General features: G+C 38.1%; 1 protein-coding gene across 10 annotated transcripts in view; it reads right to left on the bottom strand.

Moving 5' to 3' along the window:
* The window catches only part of LOC121885499 (transcription factor 4-like), a 333,572-nt gene that overhangs the window by 117,310 nt on the left and 193,078 nt on the right, over nucleotides 1–23,184 (bottom strand). For all 10 annotated transcript variants that reach the window (XM_042395007.1, XM_042395003.1, XM_042395006.1 and 7 more), the window contains one exon: nucleotides 6,801–6,859. In XM_042395007.1, coding sequence (XP_042250941.1) covers nucleotides 6,801–6,859 — 59 coding nt within the window. The remainder of the gene's footprint in view (nucleotides 1–6,800; nucleotides 6,860–23,184) is intronic.

Genomic DNA, 23,184 nt, shown 5'->3' with positions numbered 1-23,184 from the left:
CATTTTGACTATGTGATGACAAAACTCCCCAATCACATCACTAAGAGCTAATGGTATGGCAATGTCAGTTGGTCTACTGCTTTAGTCCAGACAGAGATATCTTGACAATTATTGGATCTAGACGCTGCCCACAATATTTTTAAATAGATCTGCTTTTGTGCCCAGTGACGGCTGTTCCTGTGGTTGGAAATACAATCAAGCCAATCAGTGCTCTGTAGGTGAGCTTAAGGATGTCATCTTCCTGTGCCAGAAAAATGTCAACAAACGTAAATGGGGGGTAACATGAACACAATGTCAGATTGAATAATATAGTGAACCAAAATTACAATTTAGTCTGATAATGAGGCTGAATGTTTTGGAACTCAGCTGGAGGAGATTTGCAGATTTGTGGTTTTTATTGAACACAATAACAAAATTTTGTAAATTTAAAACTTTCACACTCTAAAACAAAAACCGGAGCCAAGACGTAGAATTGAAACCTAAATTACCTCAAAACACCAATGGTACAAATCTATTTGGTTTGGTCAGAGAATTGAGGAATAAACTGAGGTCATTGGAAATCTGCCTGCTGTTAGCATTTGAGCTCATCCTCCCCTCTAAGTGTTTTTTTTTTTTTCTTTTATTACAAGGACAGAATTTTCACTAACAGCCGAGGATGAAGCCAGAGGATATTGGACTTCAGCCCAGCATGTAAATTTATCTGCCATTTCCAAACAATTTCCATCAGGAGCCATTCAGACTGTGTAGAAGGATAATTTGACAGCAGCCCAGTAGGAAAATGGCCAGTGAGGCAGTAATGTTTGATTTATTTCATATTTTTGTCCTCTAAAGTTTGCTATAGCCTCGTACAAAGGCCACAGCTGGATATCAGAGGTGGTTATAAATAAAAGATCAGCGAGTCTGTGATAAATGGAGGGATGGATGGATGGGTTGATGGATCAGAGAGCGATCAAGTCAACAAATGAGCTGACAGATGAACAAATGAATACAGTATATGGATGAATAGTGAACTAATGAGTGATCAGATGGATAAATGGGTGGATTTGTTGGAGAGTGGTCAAAACAACAAATGGACGACAAATAGACGAAAGCAACAAACGGACCGATGAATGAACAAATGAAGAAGGGATGAATGTGTGAATGAAGGAGTGTTTAGATGGGGTGATGGATAAATGGCAAACAGAACCTTGTAAATGAATAAATGAACAAACAACCAAACAAAATGGATGAATGGATGGTTGGATGAATGAATCATCTAATGAATGTATGAGTGAATGAATGAGTGATGGTCAGATGGTCCAATGGATGGATGGCTGAGCATAGTAAATGAATAAATAACCAAACTTCCTGATGGCTGTGTGTGTGAATAATTGAAAGAAATAATGAATGAATGAAGGAGTGAATGATGGAATGATTAGATGGACCAATGGATCGATGGTTGAACACTGCAAATATATGACAAACTACCTAATAGATATATGGGTAAATAAATGAATGGATGAATAAATAGAAGAATGAATGAAACACCTAATAAACGAAAGAATGTATGCGTGGATGAATGAGTGATCAAACAAAGTATAGGTGGTTGAACATAGAAAATGAATTAATTAACCACCTCCCTGATGAAAATATAAGTTAATGAATGAATGTTTCACTGATTGAATGGACAGCCCACGTAACAAATGAATGATTGTATGAGTGCATGAATGAGTTATCACATGGGCCAATGGATGGATGGTTGAGCATGGTAAATGAATCAATTAACAAATTTCCAAACAGATATATGGGTGATTAACTGAATAAATGAATGAATGGATGAATGAATTTCCAACTGAATCAATGGAGTAATCGGATGGACCAATGGATGGATGGTTGACCCCTGCAAATATGAAACAAATATCTAATTCATATATGGGTAAAGGAAAGAATAGATGAATGAATGAAACACCTAATAAATTAATGAATGTGTGCATGAATGAAAGAGTGATCAGCTGGACCAATGGATGAATGGTTGAACATAGTAAGTCAATAAATTAACAAACTTTCCAATGTATACAGGAGTAGATAACTGAATGAATGAATGAATGAGCAGTCAAATTAATAAATGAACAAAGAAATAAATGCATATTGACACTGATGAGGTAAGAAATGGCCAAAAAATCAAACAAATGAATGAATGAATCAAATCAAACAGATTAATCTCAAGTACCACAAGAAAAAATGAATCAGTAAATGAACAAACCGAGGAGTATTTGAATGAATGACCAGAAACATGAACGTATAAATGATCCAAATGAAAGAATAAAAGAGTGAATACATGGAAGACTGCACAAATAAATGAACAAATCAGCAAATAAATGAATAAACAACTGATTATTCTGACATAAAAATTCCCAAAGTGCTGAGTGAGAAAACAAATGAAGTTGTGAACTGAGTGAGGCTGAGAGGATATTTTAAACAAACTCAAACTTGACCAGCAGCTATATATAATTCCGCCAGTGAAAAAAACATCGGTAAGAAAATTATTCCAGTACAACTGACACACTTGTCATGAGGCAGACATGACCATCATGTTTCTACTCTTTGTGTGTGTGTGTGTGTCTGTCTGTCTTTGTTGAGAAAGCAGTCAGGGCCAAATCCTGTCCTCAGGACAAAAAGAAAAAGATCAAAACCAAAATGCATCAAGGTCTTTATGGTACTAAAGTCCAAAAACTATTACGAGTCCTTCAGATACCACACTGGGATTCTTGCTTTCCTTCACTCTACTTTCAGTATTCTCTTCATTCACATGGCTTGACAGCAACAGCTGTCCAGTTACCCCGGGCAACCACATTTGGACCACCGTCAATCATTTTGTTTGGTTTGATCACCCCTGTTGGCAACCATTTCTGCTGTTATTAGACAGATCCTCTGTATCATCATCACTGGTGTTCATCTCTAAGCTTCCGTCAAAATGAAAGGGAAAGACATTACGTGGAAAATATCTAGTAAATCCAGTTTGATATATTTTTCTCATTTTGACATCAAAGCTGAAGTTAGTTGATGTCATTAATAAACATTTTGAAAATCTGAATCTCAGTAGAAGTGTGTTTGTATATTCTGTACAAACACACTGTACATTCTAAACTTCCTGTAAACATCCTCCCTGCACTAAGCAGAGACACTCATGCTTCTCTTCAAGCGCTCGTCTTATGCTGAAATTAGACCCAATAATTTGTCTTTTGAGACGGTCACTGTGTCAGATTAGGCGTAAAATAGAGTCATAAATTCTTGCAGAGACTTGGCTGAGACATGACAGACTACAAGTTGGACCCCAGTGAATCGCACCGTTCCATCTTTCACCACTTGTGTGATCGGTGAGCAGTGGTGGAGGAAGTACTTTCAAAAAATAACTTCAAATTCAGTAAAAACTACCCCACTGAGTATCATACTATTATACTGTATGTAAAACTATTGGATTTTTATAGCTGAAGCATAGTGTATGTAGCATTTTAGCACTGTATTTCGAAAATATCGAAATACAGAAATACATCGCTGGAAGTTTAAACTGCATTGGATAATAGTAGTGTTAGGTTCATTCGGCTGAATATTTTGTTGCTGCTGTAGGTTTTGACTTTTGTACTTGATTTATTCACAGAGGATCCATTCCCCGCCTTGGGGTCAGCTAATTTCCTAAAAAAAAAAAAAAGATAAATATAGAAATGCATTTTCTAAATTTAAGTGAATACGAAGTTAATCGTGTTTATTTTAACAATTAATTTAAATTAGAAAACTTAAGAAATCAAATTGCTTCAATTATGTTGAGTGACCTTTGACCTTCAAAAGACTGCATGTTGATGAGATTTGGCATTAGGGGTGTAACGGTTCTGAAGCCGAGACCCAAACCACTACACAAACGTCCACGGTCATGCGGAGGAGGAGTCCTTTGCAGATAATTCAGCAAAACCTGCTGAACTTCTGGATCTCAAGTTATCAGAGAAACAAGCTGAGCAAAGGTTAGCAGCATCTCAGCTAACAGCCCCTACCAGACGTCCTGTGCCCACCAAACAGTGTCAGAAAAACACAACATTTTTTATGTGAAACTGCTTTATTCAGTGTTTTTACCTGTTTTAATAACCAGATCAGTTTGTTCTGGAGAGGAGGAGACCTCTGCGGATAATTTGGCTCCCGGTAAAAACATCCTGAACGATGAACACTTAAGTAATCCAAACCCGAAGAAGCTGGTTGTTAAAAAATGAAGACAACAACTCCCATCATCCCACGTTACTTCAAACCATCTTTTGTTATTGTTTTGACCGAGAGACCCTCAGCGACAGAAATTACATACTCTGTGTTTAATAAAACCCAGAATTTTTATTATCATTACCCACAGGTAACACTACAGTAGGTGCTTTAACACGTACGACCCTCTCTGCAAACTTTTACTCGTGTGAATCTGGATGTTCTCATTTGCATGAAATCAGCCCGAGCTAGAAGTGACGGATGAGATAAGACTGACAGTCTCGACTACAGTCCCGCCTTTCGAGTGCAGTACAATGTGCGGGGACAAGCAGCTCATCAGACACGGTGAGTTATAATGAACATCAGTGTCAACATAATGAGCTTTAGGACTGTGGTAGCATAGCGGTGACTGTATAATAAAATATTCTTTCATAACTCTTCATTACAATACCTGTCTATTATTAAAAAAGGTTTCCAAGTCATCATTTTGAATTGCTAGTTTATGTTTGTACAATGTTATAACTTCTGCCGTCTCAACCCTGACTATTAAAAGTGTTACTTTCTACATGTCACACAGTTCCACTGCAACTATGAAAGGCGTAGTGATCTATATATCTGAATTACTGAGCAGTTAAATAATTTGATCTAATTCCCCACAGTGATCAATCACCTTTCATCTGATCGGAAACTCAAACATCATGTTCTGCAAAAGGAAATGTAATGCCTTCATATATTCATCATAATCCGTAACATCTTCTAGCGTGACTTTGACTTTCATAAGCAAGGAAATGCACTTTCTTTGATAAGCTTTAATTAATAGATGTTCAAGACTCAAAGATAAGGAAATCCATAACATCAGACTCAGCCGGTACGCGGAACAGCCTGCGTTCGAACGGAACGTATGTGATTTTTTAATTTCAAAAACCAAAAGGTGGTTGTCAAATTACAGCGAGCACATCAAGCCCGTCTCTCTTTAATATTCCGCCGGCAGAATCAAACACCAACATATGTATATTTTCTTAATTATTGCCGTGCATCTTCTCATGAATGCATATGGTCCGTGAGAACTGAGCGGGAAAACTGCAGTGTAGATTCAGACCCAGCCATTACCAAAGTCCTCACAACACCTGGCGCCACCGCCACAGATACATATTCCTTTTAGAACAATAATCCTTAAAGTTAAAATTAATATCAGTTTGTTTTATGAAGTTGAGAATAAGTGATGAAGTTAGGCATCTCTGGAAAACATAAAAACATAAAAAAAACGTACGACAGCTGTTGTTTTTAGTAGTCATGAGAGTGATTGACACATAAGAAGCTGTGAGTGCTCTGTGTGAACTTTAAATAAATGATTATGCAAGATGATAAAACAACCAAATCACCTGTTGGTGCTGCTGCCTTTAAAGACACAATATGATACATAAAAAACACATATCTGCAGGTAACAATATCTGCAACCAAGTCAAAGACCCTTTAAAGCATTAAAAGTGAATGAAATTACAAATACAATTTCTTGAGATGAACCTACATAGAATTATCACCAAATTTGAAGCTTTACTGAGCTTTTAGCCTCTTTTAGCTTAAAATTTTGGTTTTCCAGCCTGCGTACTCTCCTCTTATCAACCCTGTTTCAAGCATCAACAGGCAGCTGTTCTCAGGAAACAAGGTCTGATAAACCTACTGTAATACTTGTCTGGTGCCAAACTGCAGACAGACAAAGTTAGTGATTATGGTGAAGGAAGTGGAACATTTGACTGATTTTTTTTCCCCCCGAGTGACCAAAACAGAGTGATAAGGAGAGTGAATATTGAACTAACATTCATTAAGTGGAGACAAGCATGACTTCAGTAATGTTGCTCTGTGTCTGCTGGATGTGGATTTAGGCTAATGTTTGCCATCTTTATAAGATAGTAATATGTTAATGTGTTCACACCTTGGCCGCTGCACCCAAGTGGCCAAAAAACAATCAAACAAACAACAACCAATGCAGCTTTAAACAAGAGCATTTCTTCCATATAAAAACATATGGAACAGTGATCACAGACAGCGATGTAGCCTTCAATAACTTTCAATAACGAGTGAGTCTAACAGCAATCAGAGCTTCTTTCTGCCATTCTCTGCTTTCAATGACACACTACAATAGCAAAAAGCATAGGTTACTAGCCACTCTATAAACGTTTAACAAAAGCAGCACCTTAGAACACTTTAGGTCTGTCCTTGCTGCTTCCTATTGGTTTCGACCCAGATATTTTCCATCTACAGGATGTGAGCGTTCTTGCCTTGCTAAAGTTCAGCAGGCTGTGTGCTTGGCCACATGAACACATTTCCTGCCGTCCACTTTTACACAACCGTTCACAGTCATTAAAGTCCAGGGCCAGGGATGAAGAGTCAAGTGCTTAAATCCCTCGTCTCCGGGACTGAACATCCTCTACCACTGACCTTAGAACAAACCCAGGCAGAGTTTTTCTCTCCTCTGTCGCCCTCACTACATTCACTGCTTCCACACAAAGAGAGCACTAAAGCTGAGTGACATGCCCACTCTGCTTTAAATGAAACAAGGCATTTAAAATGAGACTGACCTGGTGGCAGTGTGGGTTGGACTCTCTGCCGTACGAGTATGAACTCCTCTCTGTTTTACCTGCAGGAGGAGGAAAGAGAAAAGAGAGGTGATGGTTAGTAGAGGGAATATATAGTATAAACAGGTAACAATAAACAAGACAACACAATACAGCATGATTATTCAGTCATTTGTCCATTCATACATACATTCATTCTTCACCAACTGTACTTAGATTTAACTTTAGAAGCTGTTTGTGGAAAATCGGGCAACATAAAACCTGCTACATGAGCAGTTATTTACTTCATCCATTCATTCTCTCATTTAGTCGCCTCTTTAAATAACTTAAATGTATGAGATGGTAAAATTAGTTTGATTATTGATTCCTAAATTGACCAATTCACTCAACACTCACTGTTGTATGTGTATATAGGATGCACTATATTTGTACTATGGATTTTGACTTTACCCAATAGGGACATACACACACCAAGCACCTCATTAGGAACACCTATGTCATCTAATGCAATCCAATACAACAGCTCTGCCTTTATGCATTTTCAGTTTTTGTTGACATTGGCAGAAAGGTGATAATTTTACTTTATGTTCATTATTGAGGTTGTAGTGGGTGGTGGTGGTGAACTGGAAAGCATTATATTGAAAAGTGCCCCTACTTTTTTGTCCACCCCATTAACATACATGAGGGTGACAAAATATTTCACTGGGACATTAAAAGTATATTTCTTTCATAAGGTTATTCATTTGCAATTTGTTTTGGAAACACAGTGAATGATGTTCAGTAGAAAACAGCCAAAGCCAGTTTTCCTGATCACAGTCTTCACAGTTTGTGTTATGTATGTTTTCTGCTTGCGGATCTCCCAGTAGCCTACTTTGAATGTAGCTACAACAAAACAGACATCTGCTGTGCCTGCAATGCATAGATCCATATACGGGGGAAAAGAGCTCTTTATGCTACAAAATCCAGCTTTGAAAACCAAAATAGCACTTTCATTCTCTACATTCTTTTAGGTCTGTTTAGATTTTAGATTTAGTCTTTTTGCATGTACAGACAAAACAAAACAAATGTGAGACAAGATCTACAGTCTTCAGGTGACAGTTAGAAACATCTACAAGAAAAGAGACAAAATCCTTCTCAGCTAGCTGTTGATGCTATAAAACCATTGAGTTTGTAATGTTTTACAGCAGAAAATCATCTATTCAAATCACAAGTGATCTAGACGAAAAAATTCAATTCAACTCAGTACAACACGACTTTATTTATCCTTGTAACTGATCAACAGATACACACACAACAAATAGACTATAAACTTAAAAAACTATATGTAGAATTGGTAAAAATAATATTCATATCTAAGAAAAAAAAAGACAAAACTCAAGAATAAACTACACTACCCGTTCTGAAGGTTTGCCATACAGTCCATGGCATTGTTCTGCACTTCCCTCACTTTCTCCCATTGCACAATTGTTGGTCCATGGAGACTCAATAGTTTACTGGACAGGCAACCCCCCTTTTTTGGGGACCACATAGTGCATAAGTTTCACATTAAATGGTCAGACACTAACATCAAATAGTGAACAATAAATATAGTGCGCTGTAGTAAATGAGGAGTCATTTCGGACATGGCCCAAGCATTTACAGATGTCCTCCCAACTGCTTGAACATCGTAGCAAAGATGTAGCAACCATGTATGAACACAGTAGCAACTACCTGGGACACACTAAAACTCATCAGCAGCTAACACTAACACCATAGAAACCAGCTAACAACCACCTTGAATAGAACCAATCACAATGTTTGTTAGCGTGACGTCACAGTGATTTGGTCTACACCCTGGTGGGTATCTTATAAAACCCTGCCAACCACCCTAAACGTCATAGCAACCACCTACTAGTAACCTACTGTAGGAAAAATCCATCCCTCTCACTCAATTTTATTATTACAATATTGATATATAAATGTACATTGATATATAATATAAAATATAGTAGTATTTTCTGGAAAATCAATTGGAGACTTTTTGATATAAAATGTTTTATAATAATAATATTTTTGGAGGGTAATCCAGTTAAGTAAAAGACAAACTGAGGTACTTCATCACATCAATGCAAAAATAACAATGCAATACTGTCATAAATCAGTGATGCTCATTGATTTGCAACATTGCCTATGATGGCCAACAGAGCAATAATATCGTCAGCAGCCAACCCTAACCTAGTGACACCCTAGCAACCTACTTAAACACTTCAGATGGTGTCTGTACTCCCTTTGCAGCCACACAGAAACATCTAGCAAAGCCCTGAGGCCACATTACACTTCTTATAGTTCCAGCTGTATGCATGCATCCTCAAACTGCAGGAGTTGTGACATTTTACTTTATGTTTTTGTATGTGCAACTGCAACATTAGTGGTGAATTTGACATTATTTACGAATCATCTCCATACAGAAATTAACTGTTCAATGTGACTTGTGCGGTCATCGCAGTGACCCCGACCACTGTTTAAGTTTGGAGATGGTGTGCATACCACAGATACTGTTGTAGCATAAAATAAGCTTCAGCCTCCAACCCATCAATGCCCCATGATGTGATTCTTAGAGTTGCTTTTATGGTACAAGAACTAAAGATGCTCTCTTGACACTTTCTTTTTGTAATTTTCACCATATGAAGCATTTAGTGAACTGTGATTTTCTATCAGTTTGTATCCTTTTTGAAGTTCTGTCCTTTCCAGTGTGCATGTTCCTTAAGCCTTAACCCTCCATCTGACACACATTTAGTGGATGTGAGAAAAAAGGCTCCCCTCACCTTCCTCAACTCTTTATAGAACATCTTGGGTCAGACGTTTGTTTGAATGAAATCAGACACCGGAACTCTTTAAATGCGGGCCAAGGATTGATCAGTACATGACAGGGAGGTGAAGCCTCTTTGGCAGGTAACCGACCATCATTTTAAAACACAAACTGAGTGTGAGTGGCTGGGAAAAAAGGGCGTCTGATGAATTTTCGAAAATGCACCGACTGCAGCGGCGTATAGACAACAAAGCTAATTTCCTCTCCAGCTTCTGAACAGGCTTTCCTCTTCTCTGAGCTGCGGGACCACTTTCCAGCCTATTTTTACCACACAGACCTTCTTTTTGGATAAAACCTTAAATCTTCAGCCAGTCTAAATATCAAACCACGGTTAGTGTGTAATTACATTCTGCGGTCGGTGCAGCCGTACGAGATGAAATGGAGGGGTTTTATAGCGAGCGTGTGTGGAGGAAAATAAAGCGTGTACGTGGTGAAGGGTTTGAATCAGGCGTGTATAGACCAGCGCTGAATACACGCCAACGTGGTAGTCGATGCAGAAGAGGTTGATAATTACAGGCGTACAGAATGGGAATGTGGTCGACTGTGTGTGTGTGTGTGTGTGTGTGTGTGTGTGTTTTTTTGTGTGTGACCGATACAGCGGCCTCGGCTTCAGCTACGACTGATGCCAGCTGGACCGGTTTGGCACGTATACAAAGACTCCCACACACACACACACACACTACAGCATACAACACACACACACACACACAGAGAAAGTACTGGAAATCACTGGCACAGATGCACACACGAACACACACACACACACGCGTAAATGTGTACAGTATACATATATATAGCCCCGTATAGACACACAAACACACATATGTAAATGTACTTTTGCACGGTACCGAAATAGTGCATATCCATACACAGAAGCACGTGCATTTAAAAATACTTATTCAGGACCACACACATACACACACACACACACACACACACACACACACACACACACACACAGATTCACTTAAATTTGACATTACACACACCTCAAAATACCAGTTCTCACAATGAATCCATAAAATCATTGAACCATTGCACAATTTAGATGCACAATTTGCACTTAGATTTCTACAAACACATTGTTAAAAAAAAACATTATATTCAACACTAATGATTGTATAATTCTCAGTATCAAAAGGCTGCACCGTAAAGAAATTAATGAATGTTTTATATCTAAGATATTTTAAAGGATTCATCCATAAAATCAATATATGAGGACAAACATGTATTTGATTATTTTTTCAGTTTCTGTTTTTCCTCTCACACACCCACAGATGAATTCATTCATTCTTCATTGTATCATATCAATTAAATTTTACTGTAAATACTGTGTATAAAAATGGGAATATATATATAATCAGTGGTATGATCAGTTATTAGCTTCATTCATTCATTCTTTCTATTATACAACATGCTATTCAGTATGACTTGAAGACAATGAATGGAAATTATTAAAATTATGATTCATAATTGCTCACTATGTCACACTGATTAATTTAATTTTAAACCACTATCAATGGCAAACTTTAACTTTCTTCATTTACTCATTCTTTCACTCATTCACTTATATCTTTAAAAAACTCCTTAAAAGTCCTTTAATTCCTTAAATAACTTTTTTTCTTGCGAGAAGGTAAAGCCATAAATAAGCCTGATCATAGGACAAAAATAAAGGAGATAAATAAAAATCAATAAATTAATATAAATCATTGAAAATTCTGCATTCTTTTTTGCATGTGTGAGACATCTCTCCTCTTCAGTACTGACAAAAGAACTTTATTAAAGCCATCACATACGCAGCGCTGAATCCACTCTTCACATTACTTCTGTCTGGTTGCAGATACAAGACCTTGTAATGGAGGAGGGGGGCCGGCTTTGGCAGGAGTTTTGTCCCTTCTGCCACAGCAGCCCTGAATAAAATATCCCGTTGAGCACCGTATGTATGTATAGATGCAAATATCTGTATGTGAATGTGTGTGTACATGTGTATGTATGTTTAGGAAATGTGAATGTGTATGTGTAAGTGTACACAGGTATAATTATTGTGTGTAATTGTACATTTTTAAGGTGAGACACTAACATAACATAAACACACCAGTGGAGCTGATGAATAGGTAAGGTTACATGCTTTTGAAGGCCAATAATGTCATTTCTACATATTTCTTTCTTTTTATTTTATTTTTTTTTATCCCTATTGGCAGCCACCACAACAGCTGCTGCATTACAAAGAAAAGAAAAGAAAAAAACCCCAATAATCTACATGTATAACTGTCTCCACTCTCCATATAAATGATAAATTATCCTCCCAAAAAAACGAACAAGACACATTTAGACAATATTAATATTTTGCACTCTGTCAATATTTTACTATTTTATATTTAATAGAATAATTGGGCATATTGACGTCACATTTATAGCCTTTCATCAATTACTCAATTCACAGACGATGTGTGACGTGTCATCACAATTCATCTATATATACAATAATTAATAATCACCTGCAAAGAATTTATGAATGTGTGAATGTGTGTGTGTGTGTGTGTGTGTGTGTGTGATCATGTTTTGTGACAAAAGATTATCAATACAACATCAATATCAATACCTGATCTTTCCATATAATTGTGATACAATTCATATAAGGAATTATTATAAAAGATTGCTGAAAACTTCAATTTTACCAAAATGAACCAGATTTAAATGCTTGAGAACCTACAGTGCTTTTGCAAATTGAAGGATTTCTTTCAATTAAAAATCACAAAAATGAACAATGTCACTAAATGCTGTTTATCATAGGATTTGGATTGTGTTGGTCATCATTGTCTTTATTACATATCAGTGAAGATAACAATGACCCCAGTAAATAACCTACTAGATTCTGAATTGAGGATCTAACAACTGTACAACCACAGGTCTTTACTTTGGTCCAAACACGGCAACCTTTTCACCTCCACCGTCTCAGCCGGCCGAGCTCATGTTAAGCACACACGAACAAAAATCCCTGGTGTTTTAATTTGGACGTTTAAGACAGAGCAGCATTAAAAAACAAAGCAGAACAAAAAAACCCTGTCACAGTAGGCGGTGATTGGACACACACACACACACACACACACACACACACACACAAACTAACAGGGAAGCATCCCATTTCACTGCCTTGAACCACAGAATGCATTACTTGATAAAAAAGGAGAGTTTATAAATAAAAGACATGACAGCACAAAATATGTCTCAGTAAAAAACATTATATCCTTTTGTTTTTAGATTATTTCTTTGAAAGAGGCCTTTGAAAAATAATGGGTATTTAAGTTCCTCTCAATTATGGCCACATAATCAATTCAGATCAGATCAGATAACCCACGTTATTATGATCTTAGACGAATAGTATCATCCATTTAACAAAAAGAGAAACATTAAACAAAGTGAAGTGAAGAAAAGCACACAGGAGGCAGTGAAAACTCCTCAGTAGCTACAGAGTTCATCCAGATAATCTAATATTTACAATTACAAAATACATTTAGCAGTGCAGCTGAAGGACATTACTGCGGCAGTGTTTTTTTAAATTCCTATGTCAATTTTATACACAATGTTCCCTGATGCTATCAGACTACTTTGGACTGAACCCCAGCAGAACCTCCTCTCTTCTCTCCTCCGCTCTTCAAAAGAAAAGAACTTCAAAAAACCTTTCTGGGTTCCTTCAGATTGTGCCGAATCTCATTTCCAGAAAGGCTTACTAAATAGGAAAGCACTTCAAGGAACCTCGTCAACTTCGGAGGGCTCTTTGACAACCCCCCCCTTTTTTTTAAAGCTACACCTAGCACAATCATATCAAGACATTTAAACATCAGAGAGGATGTCCTCAAGAACCTCCACTCCAAGAAGAACTGAGATTTTAACCATTAACAGCAAAGATGTGAGCAGGTACTCCTTAAACCTCAGAGCATTCATCCAAAACCCTACTTAAAGGTGTTCTCAAACCATGTCAGTGCTTCAAGGATCCTTGGACATTTGCATTCTTATAAAACCGGCTTCATGAATGGTTTTCAAACCACAACAATGCTTCAACGAACACTGAAAACAAAGGTGTTCTTCACCCATGGAAGACACTTTTGTAATCAGTTCTTGAACTTTGTCAGTTTCTAGAAACCACCGACAATCCTCAAAAGAACAAAGAACATTACTTGTTTGAGAGCTAGGCTGTGCCTCTGCCAATGCCTCTGTGTAACTGCTCCATAAAAGATTAATGAACCCTGTTGTTCCTTCAAGGAACCTTGTCAGCCTCAGAAGAGTCATGACAAACTTATTTTCAAAAACGTTGACTTGATCTGACAATACTTCTAGGAACTCATATCAGGTGTTAGAAAATTCAAACATACAAGCAGTGGCTCTGAAACCCGAGATGTAGCCGTACATAAAAACTTCTCAAACCCTGATGCTAATTCTAGGAATCTTTGACAATTGTGAGTTCACAAAAAAACAACATGCTTCTGTGGACAGTCACTATATGGGGGTTCTTCATCCTTAGAAACCAACTTATAAAGCAAGCCTGTAATAGTTTACCCAAAATCTCCAAAAAATGGATGTTCCTCAGTCTTTTGTGGATTGTTGAGGAACTGACTGCCAACCTCTACGATATGGGCCCTGAATGCTCTGAACATTCTTAGAAAACCCTTCTCAAAAGGCTTCTGAAACCAGTATGGTGCTTCCAGGAATCTCTGATGATTTTGGGAGTTCTTAGAAAACTACCTTCATGAAGGCTTCTGAAACCACAAGACAACAGGGGATCTTAAACCTCCGAAAGCTCACTGACAGTCATCTTTGTAATTGTTTCCTGAACACTGACAGTTTCTAGAAACCTCAAACAAATATTCTTCAGTTTTTCAAGTTTCTTCACCAACTGCTTGGCCGTGTGTCTGCTAATGTCTAACATTAACACGGTTGCTCATCCTTGATGTGTCCTTTGTGAAACCGTTTTTTAAGGGCCAATGAATTTTGACGGTTGTGAGGCAAGTGCATTTAAAGCAAATGGAAAGATGCAACTAGACATGAATTTGGTCTAGGTGGTGTGAAATGTGAACGGCCAATCACACCTTAACAGTGTGTACCCTGGATACCAATGCTGAAATGATTCTTGGATTAACCAATTTGTTGATCAATGACAATATTAAAAATCTACTCAGAGCTTAAGTCCCTTTTCAAGGGATAATTCCAAAAGCGTGCTCATAACAGCTTCATGATTTCCTCCATTTAATATCTTCAAAAACTGAACAGCTGATATTTTGGGGATTTTGGGGAAATGAAAGATGAAAATAACTGCTGGTAACAGCCTTACATGCAACCACATAACCATGACGTAAGAGGTTTGAATCAGACACATGATCATTCAGCTCTGTCTGTTTCTAAATCATCCCTTTTTTTCTCCACTATCGGCTGTCACATAAAGATAAAAGAAAGCCTCAAAATAATCCAAACACAAACATTGGACTGTCTCAAATCTCAAAAGAAAAAGAAGGTTTTCAAACTCGACTCTACTTCCGCTAACCTCTACATTTTTCAGAGGAACCCTGTGGTGACATTTTTTTTTCCCTGGCGATGGACCCAAACAAGCTCATTGGCTGTGAGGAGGACCCCCAGACGAACCGCTGCTCGTTAGAGTGTGTTGGCTGCAGAGGTACAAAAGGTGGAGGAGGGGAGGTCAGCACACTCTGCTGTTTAAAGCCCATAGAGAAGTCGGTGAGCCAGGAGGACCAAATCCCTGCTAATCCACAACGTCGAGAGACAGGGAAGAAACACAAATCAGCTCCATTACAAGCTGAGAGCTAACAGGAACTGGGATGCTCTGCAGACTATTAGCTAGTATCACACAGGCTCTTAACAGGCCCTTGACTAAACTAACTCTCATTAACTCCATCATAATTCAAAATTTGATCCTATTGCAAATCTTGATGTGAAATGATCTGGCAGATTAGACAGTAAATGTGATCTTGTTGAGATCATCAGATGCAGCAAGGATTGTGTTGACATCTGAGTAAAGTTCATTTTCAAACACTTGTAATGAATTGAAATTTAAACCTAGTTTGGTTTTCAGGAACAAAAAAGGGCCAAAATTTCCATTCAAGTGTGATCATCAATTCAATGATTACTCAAGCAAGTTTTATAGTAGATCCGTAGCACAATGCGAATGTATGTGAATTCTAAAAATGAGCGACGTTCCCCTTTAATACTCAGAGTGACTTTGTCTATTAGCTAAAATTCCTGAACTAAAACCAGACATCTGACCTCGAGTTAAGATGTGAATCTATCATATGTGAAATACTATTTCACATGTAAAAAAAATCATATATAGGCACATGTGATTATCAGATATTTCACATATGAGATGTAACATCACTTGTGAAAGAACTGATTTTATATAAAACACCAAATACTATGTTAACATTTAACATGTGGTTTATCAAATGTGATAAAAAACGCAACTGTTTTCTGACCACTCTCATGTGAAATGTATTGAATTATTTTAAAATATAAGATGTGTGTTTTTTTGTATAGATTAAAAAAGGACATGTTTCAGGGCAAATTCTGGATATTTTTGGTGATATACGTTTTCCTTTTTCCCTATAAACCAGAACCCTGGTCTAATATCAAAATGAGAGTTATTTTAACATTAACCCTTCCTCTACTCTACTTATTTTTGTCCTTGTGAATACATTAAATTCTTATTTAGTGTGAAAATTCAACAAAGAAACACACTGGCTTCTTCCTGTCTTTTTTTCCTCCTGTATTCGACCCTGACTTTGCCACATACGGAACAAACACAAAAATACCTTGAATTCAGGCGACTTACAAGCTACAGAAATCTCTCTGCCTCTCTCCGTATTTGGATGAAGGCCAACCTCAGAAACCAAAAAAGCCTGTCTGTCTCATCAGCGCCTCAGCCTTCACAAAGAGACCGGTTCTCACTCTCTTTAACTTCACCACCAGTTTTTTTTTTTTTTTTTTTTTTTTAAAGGTCATTATCATCGATTTACTGTTTTCTTCTGTGTTTTCTAAGCGGCAGGTTCATTGGAAAGTGTTTCACAGAACAAGGCCGACACAACACACAACACGATACGAAACGGAGAAAGAAAACACTCAATACATGATCCAAAACCAGAGACACACTTACTGCGTGTGTGTGTGTGTGTGTGTGTGTATAAATAGAGGATTTTGTTGGACTCGCCCACGCAGCAGAAGCCCACAAACCAACATCGCTTTGTATTCTGGTCATGTCTGCCTCCTCGAAGGCCGAATAAACTCTCAGACCTGCAGTGTTGTAGTCTTTTTCATTTTTATTCTGGCGTTTTTATTCTTGGCATTGTTGCTACATGAGATTTTTGTTGCTGTTTGTTTTCTTTTATTTTTACCATCCTTGATTTTCTGTCTAACTTTAGTGATTCATGAAGTTGGGGGACTTACAGCAGATACCTGAGTTTTGTTATTGTACCTGAAGGTCACCATCCAAAAAAAACACTCAATACTACAGACTTCCAATTATGTGACTAAGTTTCATTAGACCATCTCTGGCAGGGAAACACCCATATCTTTCAAACCATTGAGGGTGGACGTGTAAAGCTCACCACTTTGACACCAGAGACCAGCGTTCACCTCCTCTGTCCCATGTTTTGTTAGATTTATGCTACTAAATCACTTCAGGAAAGATGGTGGTTTTGGTTAAATACTAAAAAGTAAGAGACACAGAGGCAGCTTATTGTGTTAAGAATCAATCAAACACCAAACAATATCTGATCAATATACAAGGCAACAGTATAAAGGAGAGCTGGCTATTTTCTTCTTCCTCAATTAGCTCCTCCATGCTAATATTAATCTTAATTACTTTAATAAAGTTTTATTAAGTGCAGCGCAACAACAACTAAACAATGACATCAGTAGTAGTGAACAGCAGTAAGTGCAGCCTTAGCGGTCGACACAACGAACCACAGATAAATTCATCTGTCAGTCGTTCGGATCAGCTGTTCAGATCGGTTGTCAGTAGGGAAGTGAAGAGAAGAGGAAAGGAAACAAAGACACAAGAAGCGAGTGAGGAGGATAACAGAGGAAACAAAAGAGAGGAAAGAGAACAGAGTAATAAAAACGAGAGAGAGAATGGAAAGAATAAAGGACAGACTAGAGAAAAGAAGACTGAAGAAAGAGGACAAGAGAGAAGAAACAAAAGAGAGGATATATAAAATATAACAGCACATTATTCCACTGCATTATTGAATTATTACATTTTATTTATAGGGGAGCAAATTCACCAGATGAGCTTTTTCCCTTCTTATTTGATTTATTTTAGTTTCTTGTTTTATTATTCTGATTCACCAAAATGTAGTTGTTCTAAGAGTCAGATCTAGACTTTTCCTTTTCATCAGTCATCATCATCATCATCAGACACTGTTTCTCATTTATTTCCTTCAATTCTATTTATTCATTTCTATATTTTGTTGCTTTTTATTCAGATTCTCCAACATGAAAAAAAAGATGCCGTTGTTCTAAGAGTCAGTGACGACGTCGATTGATTTCGTCCATCACTTTGACGTCTTTTAATACATCCTGACAGTTGTGTTTTTTTTGTTTAGTTATATTTTTGTTAGAGGAAGAGGAGAAAATAAAAGGATGGAGTTTATCTTTTCCTCAATCAACTTATTTTTCATTTTGTATTCATTTTTTATTCTATTCATTGTTTTCAATTTAATTAATCAAGAAAAACAAAACAAAGGTGACTTCTTTCTCTTTGCTTCTATCTATTTTGTCCATCACATGTGATTATCTTTCACTTATCAGTTTCAGGTCTAATTCATCAGCAGGAAGACAGAAAAGCAGCGAGATGGAGTTGTTCTAGGAGTCGATGTCGAACGTCTAGACTCTTTCTTTCAGAGGCTGAGAGACACGTCGAGTCTTTCTCTGCGTGAAAGGAAACACTCACAAGACGTGATCTCCTCTGACATCCATATAATGAGTCCATTTTAATAAACTATGTGACTAATAGTGCGATTTGATGAGGATGGCGAGATGACGGGAGGAAAGAAAGAGGAGAGAGAAGAGAAAGAGAGGTGGGGAAGAGGGGTGGGGGGGAGGTTGAGAAGATGGATAGAAGAAGGGTTAAACTCCCCTCTTCTTGCATGCTGTGTGTGTGTGTGTGTGTGCGTGTGTGTGCGTGTGCGTGTGTGTGTGTGTGTGTGTGATGGGGGGAGGGTTGGACTGTGCAGACATGAATCATTCTGAGCGATTCAAGCGTTTCCATGACACCGCCGGGCACCGGTCCAGAAGTTTCTACAAAGTCTGAAAGGTACCGGCACACACAAACACATTTACACACACACACACACACACACACACACACATTACTAACAGCATCACACACTCTCTAACAGACACTCTGAAACGTTTCCGCCAGTGCTGAAATTGAAATAATCTATATATTTATTCATGGCGTTGTCTTCCCGTGTAAAGCGTAACATTTTTTTGGGATCAACATTAATTTAACAGACGATGGTCGATGAGTAACAGTCGTCTAACAGACACCCCCCCCCCCCCCCCCCACCCCCCCGCCCCCCTACTTCAATCCCAGCAGGCATTTATTTCTTGGCACCGGAGTGAGTGAATACATCAAACAACAGATGAACGTATACGAGCGACGAGGACGACTCGAGAGACGCAGCATCCAGCTCACATCTGTCGGCTTCTACCTTCCGCCATATCAGACCAGATCAGACTGCTGATTGGACCACAACGCTGATTCTTATCTTCCATTTATTTTTTAATCTTATTTTGTTTGTGTGTTTGTGTATCTGAGAATTTCATAGAATCATTTTTGAGCACAAAAAGTAACTTCTAAATTTAACTCAAGCATTCTTTTTTGTGAAATAGTGAGAATATCGGCAACGAACTTGAAACTGAATCTACTTTTAGCTGTTTTCTGTATCAGAACCAGTGTTTTGATTGGTTCCTCCAAATATAAGACAAAGTTCCTCTAATTGTCTGCAATAAAAAGTATTTTAATATCCACTTGGAGCTGAACACACACCTGTTATCTTGTGTTCATCTTAACAAATGTAATTTGTAAAAGTGTTAATTTTGTAAACAGCACAATGAAGTTACTTGACATCACAATTAGACTTTAGACTTAACTGGGCAGACCTCTTGAATAAACTTTTAATACAAATATAGTGATTTCCTATATTTTTAGGACATTTGGTCTGAAAAATAAACAAATAGAGTGTTGCTGTGTAGACAGTTGGATATGAAGCCAACAAAAGGATAATAAAACAGTGGAAAGTGTTGGTGGCTACCTGAGGAAACTTTTTCTTGCTATTAAAGTATTAAAGTTATAAATTGAAGACAGTAGCTGTTGGTTTTTGTGTACAATACACACAGTGTGTCCTGCCCACACAGGCGTAAAAACACAACAAAACGACTGAAACCAGACTTGTCATAAAAGAAGCAAAATTACGACATAAACTCTGAACAAGTTGAACAAAATAGTTCTTCTCTCGGAATAAAAAAAAACAACATCTGCTACAAAAAAAACCCACATTCCTACCCCTCCTCACCCCATAAAAAAAAACACAAAACCAAAAAACAATACCACAATTGACTAATGTTTGAGACTCCAGTCAGAGGAAACCTACAGAAACATGTTAGTGATCTGATGAAATCGTCATTTAACGAACAATAAAACAGAAAGTGAAAGTTTGTTTCTAATCTCACGCTAGCCCTCGCTCACATAACGCGCTCAATAGTTGACTCCATTTACACAATTCTGAGAAGTCCAGTGAGATTTCACTCATCACAAACATTATCATCTCACACCATCACTAAATGATGTCATGTAAATCACTTAATTAAAGTAAAAAGCAGCGTATGTGCCGTCAACGCTGCTTTTTTTGTACCATTGTGGGACTTTTTTAAGGCGCCGTATAATGTGCGGTGAAGTGATTTTGGACACAGAAACATCCTCTTGATTTTTTAAATGTGCTGTTGAGTGATATTATTGTCCCACAATGCAATACAGAGAGGAAACGGATGAGATATTTACAGCTGCAACACAATAAAAAAAATAAAATGCTGATGATAGTGAAACAGCTCCAGGAAGATCTCAGGAAATCATTTTGCTTTAAACTCCTGTAAGTTTAATCGACAACTTGTCTGCACATGTATTATATTATTACTGATTAGTAAAGCCATACAGTGCATTGATTTCTTGTATACTATTAGTAAGCAATACTGCACTGGGACACAATGAGAGACACGACTCTCTGTTGAAATCCATGCATCTCCAAAATGCCAACTTTTTAGCAAGAGTAAAGAATGTTTGTACTTTATCTAATAAAATCCAAACATTATATTGAAAAATTGTGTGTTTATTGTTTCAAGGAGACGATATATTCACATGCACGTATTGGAAAGAGTTGGTGTGTTTGGTGTGGTTGTGAAGCTGCAGACAGATTAAAATTCAGCAGCAGCCATGACACTTGTTCCCTGTTCATGTGAATGAGACCCAAAGAAAGGCCCCCCCCCCTCCCTCGTTACCAAACAGCCTTCATTATCCAACACACCCCCCCCACCCCACACCCCACCATCCCATCCCAACACACACACACAGTCACCCCTCCTCCACCCTGGATTTAATAGACAAACAACACAAACAACAACGAGGCGACAAACAGGGCGACACCACCGAACCCTCCAAACAGCAGGACTTCAACAGGAGAACTACATTTTTAAATGAATATCCCAAAGCAGCGTGGTGTGTTTGTGGCACTGCAAAAAAAAAAAAAAAAAAAGAAAAAATAATTGTCCAGGGGTGTCTCTGATCTATTAAGAAGAAAATAAATTTCCTCCTTTGATTTGGATTTTATTTGACTTCAATTTTTGAACATTTTCTTTCACGAAGCTTCGGTATCGTGCAGGAAAACGTCGCTGATTTGAGAGTGTGTATGTGGCGCGAGTGTGTGTGTTTTTTTTTCTGTGTGTGTGTGTGTGTGTGTGTGTTGGTCTCAGACAAAACAGGGGCTGCTGAAATGCGGCAGGCACTGCAGATTTTTGTTGGCTGGCTGACAGCGCCGTGCTGGTGCCAAGCCCCGACGGCGGAAACGACTAAAAGACGCATAAGGCTGGCATTAGAGCCCCAAATCTTCTCTCCCCCTCCATCCCTCCTTCTCTTTTCTCCTCTTTTCTCGCTCTGTGGCACGGCGTTTACTTTGGTCGGGGTCTGACTTCGATTTGGCAATGTTCACACCCGTCCGTGAATTTATCAATCTGTCTTTATTTCGCTGTGATCTGATGGGAGGAGGGCGGGGAGGAGGGGGGGGGGGGGGGGGGGGGGGGTAGAAAACATGGCACCTGAAACATGGCAGGAGGTTTAGGTAGACTGCCGCGTTGACGTGGTTTTCTTTTCTTTTCTTTTTTTTTTATTTTTTGGATATCACCTTGTTTCGTGCTTCGGTGTATCCCCCCCCAACCACCCCCCCCCCCCAGGTCCTCCTTTCATAACTGTCGCCGAATGAGAATTTCGAAGGATTTGATTCTTTCCAGGGTTTATATTTTCCCCACCATATCTGCTGCCTTTGTCTTGAGGATTTCGGGCAGCACTTCCACAAAAACCTCGGACACAATAGCATCTGGAGTTACATCCACGAGGCTCTGAGCCCATGTTTCTCCTAAAACCTAAAACAAATGACGAAAACAACATACTCCAATTATGCTCCCGAGACAATAAAACACAGTAAAAAAGAAAAAGAAAAAAAAAAATCTCCTGTAAAACATTCAGGATTACCTAAAACTAAAAGCCTGATTCTGTGTTTGGAGTCCATTATTGATGGAACAATATTTAGCTGCAGAGTAAACAAAGGCGGGATGCTCCAGTCGTAGATGTAAATTGTGTTTGGGTATTGTTCGTCAGACAGATGACGACTGCTAATGTTGAATTAAAAAGGTTCTTAGAGGTGGATTTAACACGTTTCCTCTTGTCTTCGGGGTTGAGACGGAAGGCAAACGACGCTGGGAGACAAAGGGAGAGGTAGCGACGAGAGAAAAAGGTGTGAAATTCTGAATTAGCGGCACAATATGGAAGTATTAAAGTGCAGCACAATGACACAGTGTTGCTCACTGACACTGTCTGACTAAATAAAGACGCGACGTTCAGGCTGACGAGCCTTTTCACGTGTCAAACAGAAACAGGCCTAGAAACAAACTCAATGTTTCACACCAACATGGTTAAGCTTTAGCAAATAAAAATAGATGTACATGTTTCCTGACCTCTTTTCTGCAGGGAAACACTTTCCATGTTCTGAATATCTCACTTTCATATTAACCACTAAAATATTATGAAATACCATCTATGTTCAAGTGAAGTACAGATGTCTTGTTTCTCACTCACTTTATTTATAGTCTCTTAGCAGAGATGCTACATGTCATATATTGTCATTTTCAAGCTAAGTTGGGCCACTTAAAAATACCATCAATTTGCATGTGAGTTGTACCAAAAATGCTCTACAACAGTTT

The sequence above is a fragment of the Thunnus maccoyii genome, chromosome 19, assembly GCF_910596095.1.
Source record: "Thunnus maccoyii chromosome 19, fThuMac1.1, whole genome shotgun sequence".
Classification (NCBI taxonomy): domain Eukaryota; kingdom Metazoa; phylum Chordata; class Actinopteri; order Scombriformes; family Scombridae; genus Thunnus; species Thunnus maccoyii.
The sequence above is the reverse complement of the archived record's forward strand: the minus strand, read 5'-3'. Positions and strand labels throughout refer to the sequence as shown.